The following is a 22,820-nucleotide window of genomic DNA, read 5'->3' as shown; positions in this document are numbered from 1 at the left end:
GTGCTGGAGCTGCATTTTTAATAAAACAAACTTTGAGTGAGAATAACTAAATTAAAAGAACCCACACAAGCGCTGCTTTTGTTGCTTAAATTATGCACAAGAATTCGATGCCTGCATTTAAAAGCTTTTCATAGTTTGTGGGTTGGGGTTTCTGGTAAGTATGTCCTTTAGAAAGGCATTATGTTCTGGGAATATTATTTTATTAGAATTATTGGCATATGGCCAGGAGGTCTGATTCCCCAGATGGAAATGATTTAACTCCATCGTTGCCCTGTGGCTCTCAAGGTCTCTCTTCTCTTTTGCCGGTCTCTGTCCACACAAATCGCTGTTTTTGACATTCTTGCCAGTACAATACAATAGTATCGGCATAGTAATGCAACTGACATTTTATATGTACGGCTAAACTAAACTGTTTTGCGGTTGCATTTTTTGGGGGGCCATTATGGCCAACAGTCTAGATTTTCAGACACTATCCCACTGTCCAGGGTAACTGCCCCAATATCTCATTGTTGCGGACAGTGGGACCATGTAACTATCTTAAAGAGCAACCACCCCAGTAATTGATCTTTGAGTCATACAGCAATCTGTGGACTACTGTTATTATTATTCGGCTACTGGACCTGTACTGAATCTATAAATTCTGGTGTATGCCCTACCTCCAAAACAAATAAACAGGTTACAGAGTATAAAAATAGATGCATCAATATGTAAAAGACATAATTGAACATATAAAAAGCTATTGATATAATATACAATTTGCAAAACAAATGAACAAATGCCAGTCAATTGTTTTGCAAATTGTATATTATATCAATAGTTTTTTTACATTTTATTTTTTTTATTTACTTGACTTATATTAAGGGGCAGACCAGTACACTGTTGAACTGGACCTGTACTGGTCAGAAATGTCTCAACAGTATATGTCATGGAAAACATGGCAGGAGTGGTCACTCTACATTGAAGGGGGGCTTTCACCATTCACACACCTGTCAATACAATAATATTTTGTATATGACAAAGTGCCTAATTTTTAGATTCTCTGATGCAAATAAAGCTTATTTTGTCTGAAAAATAGAGTGTTCATTGTTTTGGAAAACAAAGGAGGCAAACTAACTCGATGAAAACAAAGGTCTCAGCTTGAAGGAAGAAGAAGTTCTAATATTTAGAATTCTGGCTATGATGAGATGATGCATTGTGTGTTAGGCAGAAGTGAAGAGACTACCTTCGCTAGAAGTGGAATACTTGCTACTGCCCATTATGTATCGTCACAGTTAAGTGACCTATGGCTTGCCATAGCTGTCATGACATGATGTCTAATAAAACAGACATCCAACTTTCCAAAATTCTTCTGTTGATTGCTCCTGCAGTGAGTGACAAGATTTTCACTAAAATTGATAGAGGGGATCTTAACTAGATCTCCTCTACAGTTGGTCAGCTGACATCAAGAACGGGGTGACAAATTTGGAAGATGTGCCCCGGGCTGCTCTGATTTCATGCTAGAATGTTTTCATGCGTGTTTCACTTGCAGTTCCTCACCAGGGTTGTAGCGTATCAATGATGTTACACAATAACTGGGTCCTCTCTGTGCTCCTTGGGTTTTCCATGCATTCCCTATGAGTTAATGTGTTTTGAACACGACTAGACAGTGCATATTGTGCATTATGTTTGCCAAATGTTTTTGGTCTGCTAATCCAGCTAAATCCAGCATTAGGTTTGATCTGTCCCCCTGGGCTACTTATTGCCAGCACTCTGCCCCATCTGAAATAATTGCTCCTCGCTGCAGAAGTCTTTTGTCCACTGTGTTTTTGACACTTCAGTAGCTCATTAGCTTGTAGTCAGGCAGCCGTAAAAATGAGATGTAACTCAGTATATATATCATGTTATCTGAAGATCCCAATGGGACATGACGTACAGTATAACATCTCCGAAACCAAAGTTATTTTTAAAGTCTAATACTGATGCTCCACAACATTTACATTGTATGTATACATATATATATATATATATATATATATATACATATTTATATTTTTTCCTTACTTAGGTGCCTCTTAACAGCGTGCGATCTAGAAGCTGGAAGCCATGTCGTTGAGCAGTGCGTTTAAAGCTGTTACCAAAACCCCCGGCCTCCTTATCTGGAGAATCGAGGTAAAGGACCTGCAAAATGCCACACTAATGCGCAATATCTCCAGCCGCGTACAACTACAAATGTGTAACGCTGAATTGCTAGAGCAAAAGCAGCATAATAATAATAATATTATAGTATAATAGTAATAATAAAAATAGTAATAATCAAAATCACCTGAGGATGTGTATAAAGGGTAAGTCTGGTGCAGCATGGTAAACGTGATAAAGTCTCCAGAGGAAAGTTTCTGCTGATTGCTCTGCTTTACCACTTTTCACCAGATGTTCTCTTTAAATTTCACACCACAAACATCTACACAAATGTTATTTTTTGGTCACAAAACTCAAAGTGTAAATCCCCCATAATTTGCTTAGCTCTTAAAAGGCAGCACTTTTCAGCTTGGTTTTATGTAGGGCAGTAATGAGAGAGCAGATTTACTCTTTATTTTCCCATTCACAGTTGTGCCAAACATCCACTGATGAACAGCTGTATATAAACACAACAGTCGGCCAAGTCGCAATTTACACCTGGCCCAGTGTCAGGCCTCCTACCCTGCAGCAACACAATGTATCTACATGGAGGCTAGTCGTATTGTCATGAATATTACTCAATTAAATGGACAGTATACAGCCCTAAACCCACAATTCAGTGTCGTATAATTAAGGAAAAACTTTATCCCTTATATATTTCTTTAAATAGTTAAATTTGGTAACATTGTTAATGGTTTACACTTTGGGTACGTGTAATGTGTTTATATCAGTTTTTTTTTATATTGTCCTGTATCACACATTGATTTACTTGGTAGATGGTATTAGATGTCTGATTGTTTTCTATTGATTTAGCTTTTTTAGTCATCATCATACAATCACTATCTAGATTCTAGTCAGGGATTACAGTCGCAAACCATTTACCTACCTTATCGTTTTAAGACTGGTCATTGTAAGACTTGGCAGTGTATTTCCTTCATTAATTATGTCTGCCCCATGCTAATTTTCTGTAATATGGACCTCTCTAAAAGATCTATCATTCAGATTTCATATTCTATTATATAAAAAGAGACCCCCACATTCAACCACTTTAGAAACATTATCTAAAACAAAACCATTTCTGATGAAGATTACACCACGAAGTATATATTTATACCGTATTTAACGTTATTTATTAGGCTTATCAATTTATTAAGTTATTAGAAAAAATATTTTAATTAGCTAATGATCTGTTGTGTATAAAATATACATCATGTGAAATTCTGCCTGTGTGCTCTTCAGTGCTCTGCAGTTTTTACATACTGTTTACAATCATATCAGGGACCTTCACGGGGCTGGTTGCCCTTAGCCCCCCTCCTCTGCTCCTTTTAGGGTGCAGGAAGGGTATATGGGCCTGCACAGGGATGGGCCTGCACATAGGGATTGGGATAGCCCCAGTTACACTATAAAGCCGTGGGGCATGGGTGGTCAGTAGGCAAGCACAGGAAGAGCCTGGGTAGGATAGGGCAAAACCTTGCAGAGAATGGACTTATTGATAATGATCCCCTGACCGAACAATGAAGACACTAACCGTGCTAAATTCCCAACTCTATTCATAATCAAGGAGACTTAACAACTTCAAAAAATAAGACAAGTAACTATAACTTTTTTATGCCTTTAGTGTTTGATTATTTACTAATAATCTTGGTCATTTTTTTGTACCCTATAGAAAATGGACCTAGCGCTAGTGCCACCAAAAGCCCATGGAAACTTTTTTGAAGGTGATTGTTACCTCCTACTCTCTGTAAGTATTCCTACAAGCTTGGAAGTACTGAGCTATCAGAAAAAAAGGCTGATTTGTGACTTTTGATACAATTGTAAATAAATGTACACAATGACTATTTGTTCTTCTACTTCAGACAAAGCAATCTGGCAGTTCCCTTGTGTACGATGTCCACTACTGGATTGGAAATGACTCTTCACAGGATGAGCAAGGCTCGGCCGCAATTTACACTATCCAGCTAGATGACTATCTAGGGGGTAGTCCAGTGCAGCATCGGGAAGTCCAGGGCCATGAGTCCGACACCTTCAAAGGCTATTTTAAGCAGGGTATAATGTGAGTGCAGCAAATTGTAAAAATGTAAGGATGTGGAACAGAATAGAGTGAAAAAATATATTGTTAGTGGCACAAATGTTAAAAATACTTTAATAAAATAAAAAAAAAATATCTGTGTCTTTAAAGGTGCAGTTATGATAAACTTAAGTTGCTCCTTCAAGAAAGAGAACACACGAGAAGTTATGAAGTTTGCATATTACTCCAGTCAGTTACTTTTAGTGGATGCTGATTTTCAGAGTTTTTCAGAGGAACTGCCACCTTTCTTTCTACTCCTCATCTCTCCCCTATATGTTACTACCCCCTTTTCACTATCTACCCCCTCCTTATCACTTTCTACTTCTCCAGACTTCTCACTATCTACCCTCTACTTTTCTAATTCACTTACCTTGCTGAAGTCCTGTGGTGGGAGGCCTCTGTCTCGCTACACTGTCGTGATGCGCATGGCTTCACTGCTGAGCTCTGGGAAATGACGTCGTATTCCGGCACCCTGCATGAAGCGCCAGCACCACCACCAAGACAAAGGTCTAGTGCGCCCACCACCGCAGTCAGGGCAGCGCTGAAGAGAAAGAGGGGATCCAAGAGGTTGCTGAAAACTTTTTTATGAATGAACAGCTCGGTACCCCTCTCTCTCCTCCGATCTCTTTCGCCTGGGTGCCATGCACCCCGTGCACCCACATCGGCGTGGCCCTGAATGTTGATGTAAAAACCAGTAGCGAACAGTTGATATCCAGAATGGAAATAATATTAATGTTATGACTAATTCTACTACAGAAGTCCCCTTGTGTCCTCTTTAACAATTTCCTCTTTGTAGTTACAAAAAAGGAGGTGTTGCATCGGGAATGAAACATATTGACACTAACACATATGATGTGAAGAGGCTTCTACATGTTAAGGGCAAGAGGAATGTCACAGCTACTGAGGTACTTCCCATACTCCATCCAAGGAATGATACAAATGAAAACAAAGAATGAATGCTACCTCATTCTCATGAATGGCATGTTAGCGGAATTGGGGGGCATGGGGCATTCCACCTTAATGATAAATTATGCTGGGCCATCTGTGTTTAGTTTCTCCTGCAACAAACGCTAGAGAATATAACCTACTCTATTGGAGACAACCTTTGCCACCACTAACAAACCAGAGATTTCTCAGAGGCTGTATCACTTTTGGGCTTATAGAACATTATTGTCTATATACTGTAATCAAAGTGTTCCTTTTCACTTTTAGTTACATAACAGGGCTTTTACTTCAACAGGTTGAATTGAGCTGGCTCAGTTTTAATCTTGGAGATGTGTTTCTGCTGGATCTTGGCAGAGTTATTATACAGTGGAATGGACCTGAAAGCAACACATCAGAGAAAATGAAGGTGCCTATTCTTTTTGATTTAATGACATTTATATTTGGCTGAATATTTAATGGTTTTACTTATGTCACAGGTTTATAATCTGTTTTTTTCCAGTTGTAATCCAAGATCCACAAAGGGTGAATATAGCTCAACCCTCCTTATCCTCACTAAATAGGGGTAAACCCACAATTATAAGCATTGACATTCAGGGCTCCATAGCATCTGTAGCTGTACTCTTTTGAACCGGCAGGCAATGCTGATGCTCCAGTTGTTCCGTACCGGTTCTGGCAGATAAAGAATGCCCAATGCTGGTATTCACAGCAATAAAATTTTCCCTTGTCCATAAAATTGGCCATCTCATAATGAATTTGATGAACCTATGGAAATATAAAGATTATTAGAATTTCCAAGACATTAGAATCAATAAGATATCATTATTGCCACCAGGACTATAGAAAGACTTCTTTGTACATAACATATTAGATATTATTCTGTGATTCATTTGTCTATGCTGCTATTCAGAACTGATCAGATATGTTTTAGTTTAAAATTTGTGTCAAGGCATGTCCTCATTTTTTGTTCTCTTCCTCTGCTCTTCCCTGCTGGTTGACTTGTTGTAGGGAAGAGACTACATTTATTTGGATTGAAGGTTGATGGACAAGTTGAGGTTTTCGGAGCCATTGTGCTTTCAGATGGGTGATTTCCATTGTGATGGGTAAACTGGTACAGTGATTCATGTGTACTGCTAACCATCAGGTGCTTTCTCGTCATCAGGCAATGCTGCTGGCTAAAGATATACGTGACCGAGAGAGGGGAGGACGAGCGGAGATTGGTGCGATTGAAGGAGATAATGAGCAGGCTTCACCAGAGCTAATGAAGCTCCTGATAAGTACACTTGGAGAGAGAACACACAAAATTGGACCAGGAACTCCCGACGAAGTTGCAGACCAAGCACAGAAAGCTAATATCATGTTATACCAGTAAGCAACATGCAGTATTATGTGGGCAGAGAAGGGTCTATTAGAGATATGGAAAGAATATCATCACAGCCTCTGTGCTCACTCTTCTACGCCATTAATTGTTAAGGACCCTGTAGATGTAGTAAATCATTTGTATGTACATGATGAGGTATGTATAGGGACTGACAGCAGTAACACCCCAAAATATGGATGTGTTTACAGGTCCAGATCCCTTCTGAAGCTGTGGACTCCACTTGGCAGTCTATAGTGGTTCTGTCTTTAAGGGTACAAAACTGAGTCTTCTGGGGTCTTTCACGATCAATACGCTTAATGCAGGGGCGTCCAACATGCAGCCCGCGGGCCAAATGCGGCCCGCAAGACCTCGAGGTGCGGCCCGCGTAAGATCGGCAGCCAGGGCCGCACCTCGAGCCCTGCTACAACAAGAACCCTGCTACTTACCTGTGGGAGGGTCTTTTGTACTGCACAGAGGAAGCGGAACCCAGCAGAGTTCACGTGACATCACATGACTCTGCTCCATTCCTGCTCCCTCTGTTCTTTACCAGAGAACGCAGAGGGAGGCCGCGCCCCCTGCTGAAGTCTGTGAGCGGCATCAAGGAGCTGCAGTGCAGGTAAGGGGGTGGGGAGGGTGTTTGAATGAGTGTGCGTGATTGAGGGAATGAATCTGTGAATGAATGAGTATATGAATGAATGAGTGTGTGTCATAGCATGGATGTGTAAGTGCTGGAACCTAGGCATGATGGGACTGTGATTGCTGTTAGCAATCACACTCCTATCATGCCAAGTCAGCCAGCACATGCTGAAACCTGGCAAGCTGCCCCCCTTGTGTATTAATGCTGCCAGCAGTATGAGGTTTGCACATCACTTACAGCCACCCTGTACCAGCATGTACTGGCTGACTTGGCATGATAGGAGTGTGATTGCTAACAGCAAGCACAGTCCTATCATGCCTAGGCACCAGCATTTTCTGTCATGTCAAGTCATATTGCTAATTTTTTTTTGTCCAATTGTGGTGTGTTACCTACTTTTAATAAAAAAAAATGTATTATTATTTTTAAAGGTGGGGGGTCATTTTCGGTTTTGGCTAAGTGAACCGTGAATGTTTTGGTCCAGAATTTCCATTTTGGTGCATCCCTAGAATAAATAGAAATATTTCATTTTTAATTATCCTGAATTTGTAGAAATCAGTGAGAGGAAAAGTAAATGTTTTGTGTCATTTACTTTATTTTAATCTGCATATTTTATTAAAGGCCATATTTTCTCACAGTGAAAAATGAGTGCGGCCCGCGCACGTATACAATTCTGATGAAGTGGCCCACTGCAGAAAAAACTTGGACACCCTTGGCTTAATGCATTCCTAGTTTAGTGCATAATCGTCACATTTTGTTTCAAACTCTACAGAATAGTGTAACAGCCTAATAGAACACGTTAATGTATGCCTTTCAGTGTCTCTGATTCTGGTGGGCAAATGGAGGTGAAGGAAGTAGCAACTCGGCCTTTGGTTCAGGATCTTCTGAATCACCAAGTAAGTGGTTAGAATAAGTTTGTGTGCCATAAATGTCTACATCTCAAAATGTCAGACATAAATAATTAACATATTGTAAAATACAGGAAAATCATCCTAACTGCCAGTGCCAAAGGGCCACAATTGCACATAGGGGCTCACAATAAATCGTTTCCAAATACACATTCTTACATAGCGATCTGCGTAATTTTGAAATGTACTATATTTAATTTGGTGATGTAAGCAAATTGGAGAAAAAATACATGGTTGGTAAATGGGTAATGATATTTATTCCCTGCAAGTCATCTTTTTTATGTCATTTGTTTCTGCTAGGACTGCTATATTCTGGATCAAGGGGGAGCCAAAATCTATGTCTGGAAAGGAAAAGGAGCCACAAAGGCAGAAAAGCAAACGGCAATGTCTAAAGCTTTGGTGAGTAAATCAATACAAACTCCATTTATCTGACAAACTATATTTCCTTGCAGGTTTTCCTTTAAATAATTAACAACCGATTAAAATTTTGACCGTAGCTGCTTTAAGGCATTGATCATTGACCCTTGGTAGGACTCTCAGTAATTGGCTTAACTGGTATGTAACGGCAAAATGCCCCTTGCTTCCGGGCATTGGCCTAGTTTGGTTTCACACTGGGCAGGTCATATTTGGGTAATTTTGGTCAGTATGTGCCAATATATTGGACCCATTGGTATTTGTTTGCTCATTGTATGGAACTACACAGCATTCTAATATTTAAACACAAGTGCACAACCAAGGCACAAAGATATGTGCCAAATAATCATGTATAGTATTTGTTGGTGCACGTTGTTGTATCTAGAACTTCGCATTTGCTGGTTGTCACCAGCAGCAGATTCACCTTAAGGCAGAATAGGCACTTTCTTAGAGCCCTACTCTTTAAAGGGGAATCACATGAGTTTAAGGATTTTAGCCTCTTCTATTGCTACCATTGTGTCACCCGGTTTTCCACACTCCTACCTACATTTGGCCATGTCTTCCACCCTGATCATTCTCCTCTCAGGTTTTCAGGGAGGAGATGGTAATAATTGGACGTGGCAAAATTTTTGATCCAGCCCTTAGTATGCTGAGGGTGATTAGCATATACTGATTTGCACAATATAACCCAGGTATGTTTTCAGTAGTCTTCCCAAGGCTGATCACATTGTGTTGCTAGTCAGTGTGTCTATTGGGATAAAGTTCCTCTTGCTTTACCAGAAATAAATCTAATTATCTTCACCGTATGATGAGTTGCTTTTGTCTGTTTTGAATATCATAGGAGTTCATAAAGATGAAAGCTTATCCACACAGCACCAATGTGGAAACAGTGAATGATGGAGCAGAGTCAGCCATGTTCAAACAGCTCTTTCAGAAATGGATAATAAAAGACCAGTCTGTGGGCATGGGAAAGACCTTTAGTGCCAGTAAGATTGGTAAGTAAATTTAACTCAGCTCACTATTAGCTGTAGGGAACTGTTTAGAAATACTAATTCTGCTACTTAGTAAGATGGCATATTATAATATATCTTTATAGAACATCGAAAAACAGAGACCGATTGTTTGTTCTGCTTCTGCTATAGAGACAATTATAGTAAGGAAATCTATATTTTGTAATATAGAACAATAAATAGAACAATAAATAATAATAATAATAACCCAATCTAAAAAAGGGTTAACAATGCAAAATAATTTGATTCAGTTAATGGATTGTTCTTGCTTATTGTCAAAAACATATACATTTAAAAAAAATGCATACAATAAGTAAATTTTTGGAATTTTCATTTGCTGTTTTGTAGACAAATAACTCTATGACATGCTTATGAAAAAAGCTTAGCAGATCTGACAATTTATTGTTTCCTCTTTTCATCACTTTAAAAACAACACAGAAACCTTAGAGATTTTTCCCTGTTTCTATGGCAACATCCCATCAAGTATTGCCTTATGAATGAGCAATATATGAATGAGGCAAAATCTTACCTGATAAAATAATTTAACAGTTTTGGAATCCAGCTGTACTAGGAATGGCATAACAAATGGTGCATTTAGTTATTGAAGTGTTACATTTTATGCTGAATTGGTACCTTTCCTATTAACCGAGGAGCTATTACCTATTTCCTAAGAACTAGAATACCAACTTATTTTCACTAAATTCACTAAACTGGTAACTAATTCCATCATTCTAACCCAATATCAATCTCTCTTCATAGCAAAGATCACCCAGGAGAAGTTTGATGCGTCTTTGCTCCATGCTAAGCCTGCTGTGGCTGCTCAGGAGCGAATGGTGGATGATGGGAATGGCAGTGTAGAGGTATAAATGTCGATTTCACACAAAAAATTGTTCTTAGATATCACCTCTACTTATAGTTGATTGATATCTGCAAATAAAAACGTACACTGTTAAAAAAAAATAAATACAGTTCTTCAAGGAAGGCGCTATAGAGGATAGAGGGAGCAAAGACATCTTTTATTAATTAAGTTAAATTTATTGTTCACTGTTGCTGAGTGTGTAGCTTTGATAAAAGTCTTTATCAGTAATGCACAGCTTCTGTCACATTACTGTCTTTATAATTGGAGTTTTTATTCTCCCCCCCAAAAAATGCCCGCTAGATTTTAGGCAAATGTAACATTGTTCAATCACATCTCTACTTTTTTGTTTCACCAGTGGAAATATATCTTGCAGACAATAATAATTCTACTGTTGTACCAGTAGCATACCTCTCAACAAAGAAAAATGCTTTGTAATGGATGCAGTTTAATGGCCCGCTTTGAGACACTTAGAGGAATAATACAATTTAGTCACATTTTCATTTATTTTATAGTATAGCCAGCAAACATTGTGGGTCTCTATAAAAGAAGGGGGTGGGAAGGGGGCATTTTGGGGCACAAAGAGGTGTACTGTCCTTTCTGCAGAGGGATATGTATGATTTACTACATAAATGTGTATTGTATTAGGTTTGGAGAATTGAGAACCTTGAGCTTGTTCCTGTGGAGTCTCAGTGGCTTGGATTTTTCTATGGAGGAGACTGTTACTTGGTGCTGTACACATACCATGTCAATAGGAAAGCACACTATATTCTCTACATATGGCAGGTAAGTCTGGCAAATGAGGCAATGATAAGCAGCCTGTATGAAATCCATTCCCATGTTTCTAGTAGTACATAGGGTTACCCAGCATACAACTTTCCTGGACAATCCCTCTTCTGGGAGCTTGGCTTCATGTGGAGGCAGTATGTAGGTATCCAAGAGATGGAACTAGCTATGTGTAAAGGCATGGCTAACTTCATGAGGGCCAGGGTTAGCCCCATATCTCCTTGAATTTACTAGGAGTAGGGGAAGGAATTGGCATGGCCAAACACTAATCTCCTGACCTGAGAAAGTGACCTGAAAGTGACCCGGAGACCTGGTTAAGCAGAGCTTCACCCAGAGACTCCGCATCAAACCAGGAAGGTTCCCTGATATGGTTATCAGGTTAATAGATGAATGAGGGAGGAGGAAGATAGCTTCCAAATTATGCTACATTTCTGAACATATTCCCCTAAATTTAAAAAAAGAAAATTACAGATATTAATGAGGAAATTGGGAATAGGCAGTCAGGTGTGTGCTGGGAAATAAAAATTTTTGTGAGATCATGGCAAATCCATTTATAATAAACCTTTTGAGAAGTGTGGAACAATTTAAACATTTTAATACAGCAAAAAAAAAATCAGATTTTTTTCTGATTACTGCTTTGTAATGTGTGGTCTGTCAAGTGATCAAATGTCACTTGTTTCTGGTGCAGGGGCGTCATGCTTCTCAAGATGAGCTGGCAGCCTCGGCATACCTGGCGGTTCAGCTTGATCAGGATTTCAACGGGGAGCCAGTACAAGTGCGTGTTTGTATGGGCAAGGAGCCCCGTCATTTTATGGCCATCTTCAAAGGAAAGCTTATCATATTTGAGGTAACTTTTACTACACAGGTTATAAGGGTTTCACACATAACATTTTCAATTGCTAAAGAAAAATAAGATGGGAGTTCCCAGGTATGGGTGTCAAAGAGGGGGTCTCAACTGGGGATTACATTTTATTTATAGGGTCCCCTATTACAATTGGGGAGAATATAAAATTAATTAACAATGACCTTAAAATTGTCAATAAAGAAAATTAACAATAAAATGAACACATATAAGACATAGTGGTACGGAAGGATAAGAGGACCAAGCTTACAATCTGTTGGGTGCTTAATACGTTACAACATTGAGAAACAAAGGGTGGTTTTTGGACACAACTACCTCCTGTACAGTTGGAGACTGGCTTGTGTTTTGAAGACCAGGGATGAGACAACAAGTAACTAAAGTGTTTTGTTTTTTCTTCTACACACTAAATGAAACCATTCTGCAAACCTTTGCCTAGTTAATATTTGCTCAGTAGTTTGGTTTTTACAGACACTAAAGAAGAATGCATAATAAAGTAGTTTAATATGCAATCTTTAAACATGAAATTTTTTTTAAAAAAACCATTGAAATCGGTAGGGGTACCTTCTGTGCATTCACATGGGGGTCTCAATAGGCCCCCGCTCTCAATGCTCACCTCACCAAGCTGGAGCTGACGGACACATCTCCAGCGTGGAAAATAGCTGGGGGATGGGCAAATGCAAGGGCCACACCACATTGATACAATTTATAACCAGTAAGTACTTTTTTCTGACTCAACAGCAGTTATTACACAATCCCAGCACAGTTTAGAAAGCCTCCCAAAAATGGACAAATACATCTGATTACATTTACTTAGATGTCATTTTTTTGCTTTATTCTACTAAAATGTGTAACTTTCATTGTCTGTTTGGTACATTCAGATTTACACGATAGGGCGGCTATTCCTAAGCTGTATGCTTATCACTAGATTCTAGATATGATCACAAAGGAAGCAGATGCAGAAAATCCATTAACAGAATGTGTAGTAAATTAGATCAGTGACGGAAAAGCTCTCTGTTAGCTGAAAAAAAAGATATTATGGTGTAATTAGTTGTCTAACAATCCAGTTACATTACATAAATTATATCTAGTGTCATGACTCGGGGGTCATATATTATAACTTGATTTACTAAACACTGAACATGGGTATAGCACTAAGAAAGGCATACTGCATTAAAACTGCTGCAGTGCTGGACTCTTTAAAATCGTAATGTATGGTATGCTGACTGCTCAGGGTTGGCCCGAGACATTGTGCTGCCTGGGTCCATGGAGAAAATACTGCCCCCACACACCCACCAAAACCACGGCCACATCCATTATTTTATATCGTGATGATTAATAAATTTACTCTCACTCACACTCTCTCTTTCACGCTTCCATTCACGGTCTCTTTCAATGTCTTCCTACGCTCTCCACGACTGCTGCCGTGTCCCTCTCTCCTTTCTCGCAACGCTGTTTCTTCTCTTGCCTTTTATTGATCTACTTTCTTCTGTTTTTCTCTCACTTCTGTGGGAACCTGGCCTCCCAGTGCACTTCCACAATAGACCGGCACTTCCAGACACTCCCTTTCCCCCCTCATTGAAAGCAGTCCCCATGCAAAAGTGCACCGAGGGGCCAGAATAGTGCAGATAGATTTCCTGAGAAAGAGAAGGGCAGAACATGCAAATTGCTCCCCTGTCAAAGTAAGGGCCAGCACTGTGACTGCTGCTTAGGAATCTAAGTCAAAAAGGCTACTCCATAGATTTGTGCATTCCGATTTGTACAAACTGAAATTCTGCAATTTTGTTAGTAAAAATGTCCAAAAATGAGGCGGAACCTCCAACAAAACAAATGAAAAGTAAGTAGAAAGCTCATAATTTTCATTTGAACCTGGTTAATTTTTTTCCCTCGCTCTTTCTCTTTGACATGCTCCTCTACATTCTCTCTCAGTGTCTCCCTGCAAACTTTCCCTTTAGTGAATAAACCAAGTTTAAAAAGAAATATTGAAATCAAGGGAAAGGTAATATGGGCGTTGCTGCATGTGCCTTATCTGTATTATTTGTATGAACAATTTCCGGGTGTTGTATCTCTGGTATAAAAATGTTCTCACAAAAACATAAATCAATGCTCATGTTCTCTTATCATCTCTTACTTGCTTTCTTCTCTTTTCAGGGAGGCACTTCAAGAAAAGGGAACGATGAGCCTGAACCACCAGTGAGGCTCTTTCAGATCCGTGGAACAGAACCATCTAACACCAAAGCCGTGGAGGTTCCAGCCTTCGCCTCATCCCTAAATTCCAATGATGTGTTCCTGCTCAAGACACAGTCAGAACATTACCTGTGGTATGGGAAGGTGAGTTGGAACTGGATAAGGTAATTTGTTCTTTAATGAACGCCATGCTCCAGTAATGAAGAGAACGCTTAGTCACTAAAATATCTCATGAGTGGTAAAGATGTTTACATTATGCTATAAATTGAAATGTCATTTAATGGTAATAAATTTTCAAAAGGTTCAACTGAATGGACTAATGTCATAACTTACTCTTAAATGTGTTGTTACACATAGACAATATATTACTTGCACTCTCCAGAATGTTGAGCAAAGAACCGTTCGCAGAGCTATCATTTTAATCTTTCCTCTAAAGGCTTATTCACAAAAACACAGAAATGTTTAAGAAGCTTTTCCGTTTCTATGGCAAGAGCCAGTGAATTCGTTGGTATTACATAATAATTAAGTGCTCCAAGCAAATCTACATGATATTGATTAATTATTTCTTGGAAAAGTTATGTCACTTAACAGTACTAGGAGTTATGTTTCCAATGCATTTAGGTACAACAGTTCTAAATACAGGCAACCTCAAAAATGCCTTTAATATTTGTGAAATTAATTCTAAGTTATTGAGCGTCCAACAGAAGATTATATTTTTGCTTGGTGACTTGATGGTAAAAAGTGAAGCAGATAGATAGGCAGAGTGAAGTACAACTGATACTTTTGGTTGCTGAATCACTGTGATTGTGCCCCATTATTTTTTTCATTATTATTTGTAATATGCAATCCAATAGAAATTCAGAGATTTAACGAAGTGACAAACACAGGAGCCTATTGATGCAATGGCTTTGTCACAGATAACTATTCTGCGGCTTATCTAAGTGTCTGCGAAGAGTGATGTTTATTGAGACACAATGCTTTCCACACAATGATTAGTAGATGGCTTTTAAAACAAGATCTCCCTTGCACAGATGTATGCATATAAAGTGCTGCACTGGGAAGCTCGTTGGGGTTGGCCCTTCGAAATGCATAGTGAGGTCACTTAGTTCAGACTGCAGCCCTCCTGCACGCTTCCAACTTTAATAAATAAACACTTCTATGTGGGATCTTGTCTTTATAAAAGGGTTCAAGTGGAGATGAACGTGAAATGTCTAAACAGCTGGCTGCCATCCTATCTGATGGTGCTGAGGAGACACTGGCAGAAGGACAAGAGACTGTGCAGTTTTGGGAACTATTAGGTGGAAAGGCTCCATACGCTAATGACAAGAGGTAATGGAAACCAAGTACTCAATAGCATAGATTTACTAAGCAGTGAAAATACAGTGAACATGCCTTGGTTATACTGTGGATCCTGTTTTACATCTTCAGTATGATGTTCCATGTAGTATAAATATAGGATTTGTGAACTGTAATGCAGAAATCACTTTTTACAGGACGCATCCGAATGGGTGAATTGTGTTAAAATGAGTGAATAAAGGCAGATGAAATGTTGGATATCTCATGGTCTTTTTTTCCCACAAGAGAAACAAGGAACACTATAGTAATACTGCCAAAACACTTTCCTTCTTTCTCTTGTGGGAGAAAGAAAAAGATAGAGAGGAAAAATGATAATGATAAGGTAGAAAGGAGAGACTGGAGAAAGGAGCAAAAAAAAGAAAGGAGAGAATGGATAGAGAAGAGAGAGGATTATCTCCACAGAATCTCCAGCACATACACTCACTGGCCACTTTATTAGGTGGTACACCTTGCTAGTACCGCATTGGACCCCCTTTTGCCTTTAAAACTGCCTTCATTCTTTGTGGCATACTTTCTACAAGGTGCTGGAAACATTTTGGTCCATATGGACATAATGGCATCATGCAGTTCCTGCAGATTTGTCAACTGCACATCCATGATGCGAATCTCCCGTTCTACCACATCCCAAAGTTACTCATTGGATTGAGTTCTGGTGACTGTGGAGGCCATTGGATTACAGTGAACTCATTGTCATGTTCGAGAAACACGTTTGAGATGATGTGAGCTTTGTGAAATGGTGCATTAACCTGCTGGAAGTAGCCATCAGAAGATGGGTACACTGTGGTCATAAAGGGATGGACATGGTCAGCAACAATACCAAAGTGTGCCAAGAAAATGTCACCCACATCATTACACCACCACCAGCCTGAACCGTTGATGCAATGCAGAATGATCCATGCTTTCATGTTGTTTACTCCAAAATCTGACCCTGCCATCTGAATGTAGCAGCTGGAATCGAGACTCATCAGACCAGGCAAAGTTCTTCCAGTCTTCCATTGTCCAATTTTGGTGAGCCTGTGAGAAATGTAGCCTTAGTTTTCAGTTGACAGGAGTGGCACCCGGTGTGGTCTTCCGCTGCTGTAGGCCATCTGCTTCAAGGTTTGATGTGTTGTGCGTTCAGAGATGTATTCTGCAAATCTTGGTTGTAACGAGTGGTTATTTGCGTTACTGTTGCCTTTCTGTCATCTCAAACCAGTCTGCCCATTCTCCTCTGACCTCTGACATCAACAAGGCAATTTCATCCACACAACTGCTGCTCACTGGATATTTTCTCTTTTTCTGACCATTCTCTGTAAACCCTAGCCATGGTTGTGCGTGAATATCCCAGTAGATCAGCAGTTTCTGAAATACTCAGACAAGCCCATCTGGCACCAACAACAATGCCACGTTCAAAGTCACTTAAATGCCCTTTCTTCCCCATTTTGATGCTCGGTTTGAACTTCAGCAAGTTGTCTTGACCATGTCTACATGCCTAAATGCATTGAGTTGCTGCCACGTGATAAGCTGATTAACTATTTGTGTTAACAAGCAATTGAACAGGGGTACCTAATAAAGTGGCCGTTGAGTGTATATAGTTAATAAGTGAAAAAGCACTGGAAATTCAAGTTATTAATTAATCAATTAAGTACAGAAAAAACCAAAAAATGTGACACCTCACAACACATATATTTAATAAAATAAAACAAAGTGATCTGCACAAATCAACACATCATAGTGCTTTCCGTGTTAAGTAAAATAGTTGTACTTTCTTTTAAGACAAATTCCCACTCACATTACGCAGAGCTATGCAGCTCTATTTGTGTAGAAATTGGGATGAGGTTTTAGGGGTGATCACACAGATCACCTTAAAACAGCAATGGGAAACCTTCAAAATAAAGCAGATGAAAAGGAGAAGACAGACCTCATACAGAGTATAAAGGTTTATTCCATAAAAAAACAATAGTATGTTACATTAGAAAGCCCTTTTCCACGAGGTGCGTGCAGAAGCTGTTTTATACACAGAAGTGTGGATTTGTGCAGATCACACACACATATGTAGCTAAACTGATGGTAAATTTATGGATTTTGTTCCAGGCTTCAGCAGGAGGAGGCAGATATCCACCCACGCCTGTTTGAATGCTCCAACAAGACTGGACGGTTTATTGTAACTGAAGTTACCAACTTCACCCAAGAAGACTTGGACCCGACAGATGTCATGCTTTTAGACACTTGGGATCAGGTGACAAAGAAATGAAATATTTATTAAGACTATTATTACACCAATATAGTGAGTGATATGCATACCTTGGAACTCTGTGGGTTGGGCTCTGGTTCTTTCTCTGGCCAAGAGAGCGTTGTGTGGCCTTGCCCACTCCATGGCCACTTCCTCCTAATAAAGGCTGTCTCTGGCAAGCCCCACCCCTATGTGAAGCCACACCTCCAGGAAGAGTATGCTCTAAGCACCCTTTCCTCTGAAGTTCCCCAGTATGGTGATAGCAAAGCAGGCCTTCACATCTGTTGGTGTAATTTTGTTTGTCGAGTAAAGATTTTATAGCTTTTTATGAGCATTCCACTTTTGTTGATGTATTTTGGGGACTTGAAAGACAACCTCACTCTGTTTGTACCTTATTACAATGTTTTCTGCTTTTCCATGGTTGAGAGATGTTTTTCATCAAAGAAACATGGGTACGGGAAAGCACAATAGAACTACAGTTCTTGTTACATCAAGTAAAATAGATAATTGTCTCATAATAATAAGCTTATCTTGCAGCCCCCAGCAGTCTTGCATGCAATGGCAGAGCATTTGCCTGCATTCATACAATATTAGTCACAATGCACATGAAACAGCTACCAGAACAATTAAAATGGGATTAGATTACAAAAAATGATTCGTTATTGTTACTGTTCCCTTAAGATATTTCTATGGATTGGGTCCGAAGCCAACGAAACAGAGAAAAAGGAGGCACCAGTGATTTCTCAGGAATATCTCAAGACCCACCCCGGCGGTAGAGACCCTGAGACTCCTATAATCATCATCAAGCAGGGATTTGAGCCACCAAACTTTACAGGGTGGTTTCTGGCCTGGGACCCACAAAAATGGAGTGTAAGTCACACAATCTGCAATTCCATATTTGAATCTTTATTCTGCACACAATTCCAGAGAATTGCGGAAAAAAAAATAAGAAAAACAGTTTGCATTCTTCTTTAATACATTCTAGGAATATCTCTCTTTTTTTTTTTTTAAAGGGTGGAAAAACTTATGAAGAACTGAAGAAGGAATTGGGAGATGCTGCGGCCATCAGTAGGCTTACGCAGGTAAAGATCAGAAACATGTCAGGTTTTATTCTCTAAACTGTGAACTGGCAGGTGAGATGTGGTAAGCAGAAGGATTTCAACTCGCCAATGCCTAAATTGCTGAGATGGCACAGTTATAATCTCACGGCTTTAATTAAATAATCGTGTTGAAGTTTTACATGTTGCCTCTACTAACCTAAAAATGCCTGTTTATAACCTTACTAGGTGTCGATGTCATACAAAGCCTTTTGCACCCATGGGTTATTTAACATAGCGTTTTCTCTATCAATCATATATCGCAGCAGCACATTTTTTAGCTGAATGTACCTTTTCTTTTCACCTTCTTTTTTCAATACGAAAAAAAGATATAGAATCCCATATGCTATGTTGTCCCAGTAAAAGATATCACGTACATTTAAAGACTTCTTGTCTTTGATCAATATGGCAGTATCCATATTTCTTACTAGAGGTCTGTAAATCAATTAAAGACTAAGAACCTTGATTGGCCGTTTAATAAAGTGTGACTATTGTTTAAATAAAACAATAAATTATTTTTTACTGGTAAGTAGAAATAGTAGAATTGGTAAGAAGGGGATTAATACTTCCCAGTTATCTGGAAGGTGAAGACTATATAGTCCCATACTTTACTTCCTATAGAGATATGAAGCTGTTCAATAGAGCATTTGGTCTAAATACAAATTTGCTTTATTATGTTTCACTAACCTAAGTTGACTTCATTTAAACAATTAACTTCACTATTAAATAATCATTGCTGACAGCTGAAACCACATCATCTTTATTATAGGATGTAAACGGTGTGTCTGTCTCTCCAACAAGCCCCATCCCTAGCAGCGCCTACCAGTGTTTTCCCCTGGAAGCCCTGAAAGGCAGACAGAAACATGAGCTCCCCGAGGGCGTGGATCCCGCAAGGAAAGAGGTGAGGTGGAACGAGAAGGGCAAAAATGGATAGAACGTGTGGAATTGGTGGTAAAAACATTGCAAAGCATCTTGTTGACATAATTATCCATCTGACCATGTTTTATGAGAATGAGAACTCAATCAGGATGCAATAAACATCTTTTATATCTTCAAATAATTTAAAATACGGCTGAAAAACCCCAGGTATGTATTTCTCAACCATTTTGTAATATGTACCACCTATTATTCTATATGCGTCTTGAAGTACCCCTTGTCCCTCTGGCTGAACTTGAATGGGTACGCATACCATAGAACGAGCCATTTGTCCTGGTTTTGTGGGACGTTCCTGCTTTTTGAGCACTGTGGGTGTAGTTGACCTACGAGGGAGTTGTAAAATCAACGAAGGTCTGTGCAGTTGCGGTAGAAACCTCCATTACAACTGCTGCATGACCGTCATGCAACGCTCTGCAGCTATGGTCAGTATAGAGAGTGGGTATTGCCTCTGCCCTCGCTCCACTTCTGCCTCTAGCCACACGTTCACCACGTGCCCCAATCTGGACCCCTGAAATGTTGTGGGATATGGAAACACATGTGATATGTCCCTGGGCTAATTTGATTGTAAGAATCTGTGCCACCAAGAGGCATCATATTTACCTGCATTCTAAATATGCGTGATCAGTGCAGCAACAATGACATACGAGGTAGGACTTGGTCCTATAGGACCAGCCTTTTGTACAGCATCGGATAGAAAGGTTTTTGGCGGACAATGGATTTCTGTTTTACAGATGTAAACAGGTTGGCTGAATGATGGCGTTTGCCAAAACCAGACCAAAACTCCAGCTCTGTTTGGCAAAACAGAAGTGCTTTCATTTTAACACAGACACAATGGCTCATGGCCAGGAAAGGCTCCAGGATTTCTAGAATGTACATATAGCAATGCAAACATCCTATTGGAATGAAAGAATTTTGTAGAGCACTAATTGTTTCTGCAGATAAAACACATGGCATGATAAATTATGTTTTCTTCTCAAGTATATACTAACTAGCTTAAACTGTGTGTTTTAACAGAAATATGTTCTTTGATTAAATTAACAGCTGAGAACTATTTGTCTCTGTTACAGAGTTTCCTCTCTGATCGGGACTTCTTCGCTGCCTTTGGAATCACCAGAGGAGAGTTTTATGCACTGCCTTCCTGGAAACAACTGAACATCAAAAAACAGCTAGGACTATTTTAAAAGATCCTGCATTTGGCACATCCACATGGGCATTAGCAAAATGTTGTATTTGTTTTTTATTAATATCAAGCCAATAATTAAACATTTTACTGTCATGAGGCATGGCGCTGCATTGGATGACGTTGCAGGTAAAGCACGAGTCAGATTCTGTGTGCAAGATCCCCCTGCCAATATTACACCTGCTTGACGTGACCTTCTGAGCTTCATATAGCAATTCATCAACAAATCCTCTGCGCAGAAGTTATAGCCCATAACAAATCACCCATAAACATGTAATACATTCTACTACAAATCCTGAATAATATAAACAAGATAAGAATGGTAACATTTCTGGCAACATCCATTAGCAGTTGGGGTATGGCAGAATTAGAGTGCAAGCTTTTGAGACAATGTACGTCTCTTTAGATGCAGTCAAGCAACCTACATTGTGTCAAAAGCTTAATTTAACTAGTTCTGCTCAGCCAATAAAGGTGTCTGCCTGATTCAACTTGTCTCCTGTTTTTCCATGGCTAACTTGGAACCAAACGCTACTTAGTTCCACCAATGCTCATACGAGGAGATCGTGAAAGTGTTCCGCACTGTCAGGAATACATGAAGACCAAGCCTGAGAATGTGGGGTTCTGCAGAGTCCCTCTATACGTCTGCAGAAGGGAAACCACACGAAAATATAAAGGGCCCACTCACCTATTATATGCATTAAAGTGCACATGATGGTTGGAGTGTCCATTTAAGTGTATTTAACCCAAATGGTTTTAGGGTATGACAACTTTAAGAAAGCCTCACGGTTATGCTAAAAATTGCCGGCAGTTAGCTTGTGTAGTTCTGAGCCTTAAACTGGATAGATTTTGCGGTGCACGGTGGACGTAGATTGGATAGGACAAAGCAACCGCTGGGTATGGATATTATGAGGTTGGATGTGCCAATAACATTCAGCTGTAGAGTGCCTTATTCCAATTGAAAAACATATATTGCATAAATTGCCATTGCCATCGGTGGGCTTCTATGGAATATTCCAGATCGGTATGTATGTATGTATAGGCGCCATGCCATTTTTTGCAGTGAAATACATAACGACTGCCAAATTAATGCAAAACATAACACATGTATTTCTGGGCTCCTGCAACAAATATCTTGAGAACACTTGGCGTTATGAGAAAAAGTAACTTTGGTGCAGTAATTGAAAAAAGGGGTCTTATCACTATAGCAACCACTAAAGTGATAAGACCACTTGTAAAACTATGCACCAGGGTCATATATTTTTTTATCAAATTTGCATTCTCTCTCTCCAAGAAAATGACTTTGTTTTCTTCATCGAATATGCCCTTATCTACTGTCACTGAAAGGAGCACCGGTTCTATCTCTTATACATATGAGAGCGCATTCTGCAGGCATCCTTTAGTTATTAGAGTGAAAAAATGAGAATTATGTCTTATTTAGGTCCTGCCGTGGCCGCCCTTACTGAAAAGCAGAGTGTATTTGAGCACACGTCTTACACACGCTCAGTAGAGCTTATATTGAAGTCCACTGGAGCGACGGTAGTCAATCACATGTATGATATCTATCGAAACAATGAGGTTTTGCAAGCTTGTATGTGATTGGCTGCTGCTTTTGCGACCAATGGGAGTGCTACTGAGCTCCAATAGAGGCAGGGGAGACGTTAAATAGGATAGAAGTCTTATTTCTAACTCCAATAACAAAATTTGCATGCAGTAAAATGTATTGGGTTCCATGTAAAATTTACTCCAAAATGCTGAAAAAAATGTAATAAAAATATAACTTGGGGATTAGGCTGTGTTCGAATGTGTTATGAAACAAACTTATGTGTAATAGAAGCCTTTCTGTATACATTCATCTATTGCA

The 22,820-nt window shown here is 39.4% G+C and overlaps 1 protein-coding gene across 1 annotated transcript; it reads left to right on the top strand.

The window, feature by feature from the left end:
- The first annotated feature begins 2,082 nt into the window (after positions 1 to 2,082).
- On the top strand, positions 2,083 to 20,960 carry LOC149285238 (advillin-like). The gene is made up of 19 exons (XM_089495663.1): positions 2,083 to 2,148; positions 3,821 to 3,895; positions 4,011 to 4,207; positions 5,019 to 5,127; positions 5,463 to 5,573; positions 6,327 to 6,532; positions 7,976 to 8,054; positions 8,367 to 8,465; positions 9,322 to 9,475; positions 10,250 to 10,350; positions 10,995 to 11,132; positions 11,821 to 11,979; positions 14,143 to 14,322; positions 15,362 to 15,507; positions 17,608 to 17,752; positions 18,428 to 18,616; positions 18,760 to 18,828; positions 19,613 to 19,744; positions 20,847 to 20,960. Exons 1-19 carry the CDS (start codon positions 2,083 to 2,085, stop codon positions 20,958 to 20,960), a joined length of 2,469 nt encoding a protein of 822 aa, XP_089351789.1.
- Positions 20,961 to 22,820: the final 1,860 nt, after the last annotated feature.

This window comes from Sceloporus occidentalis, unplaced genomic scaffold (genome assembly GCF_023333645.1).
Source record: "Sceloporus occidentalis isolate IW3139 unplaced genomic scaffold, rSceOcc1.0.p SCAF_82, whole genome shotgun sequence".
Lineage (NCBI taxonomy): Eukaryota > Metazoa > Chordata > Lepidosauria > Squamata > Phrynosomatidae > Sceloporus > Sceloporus occidentalis.
This window is presented reverse-complemented; position numbering and strand designations above follow the sequence as displayed.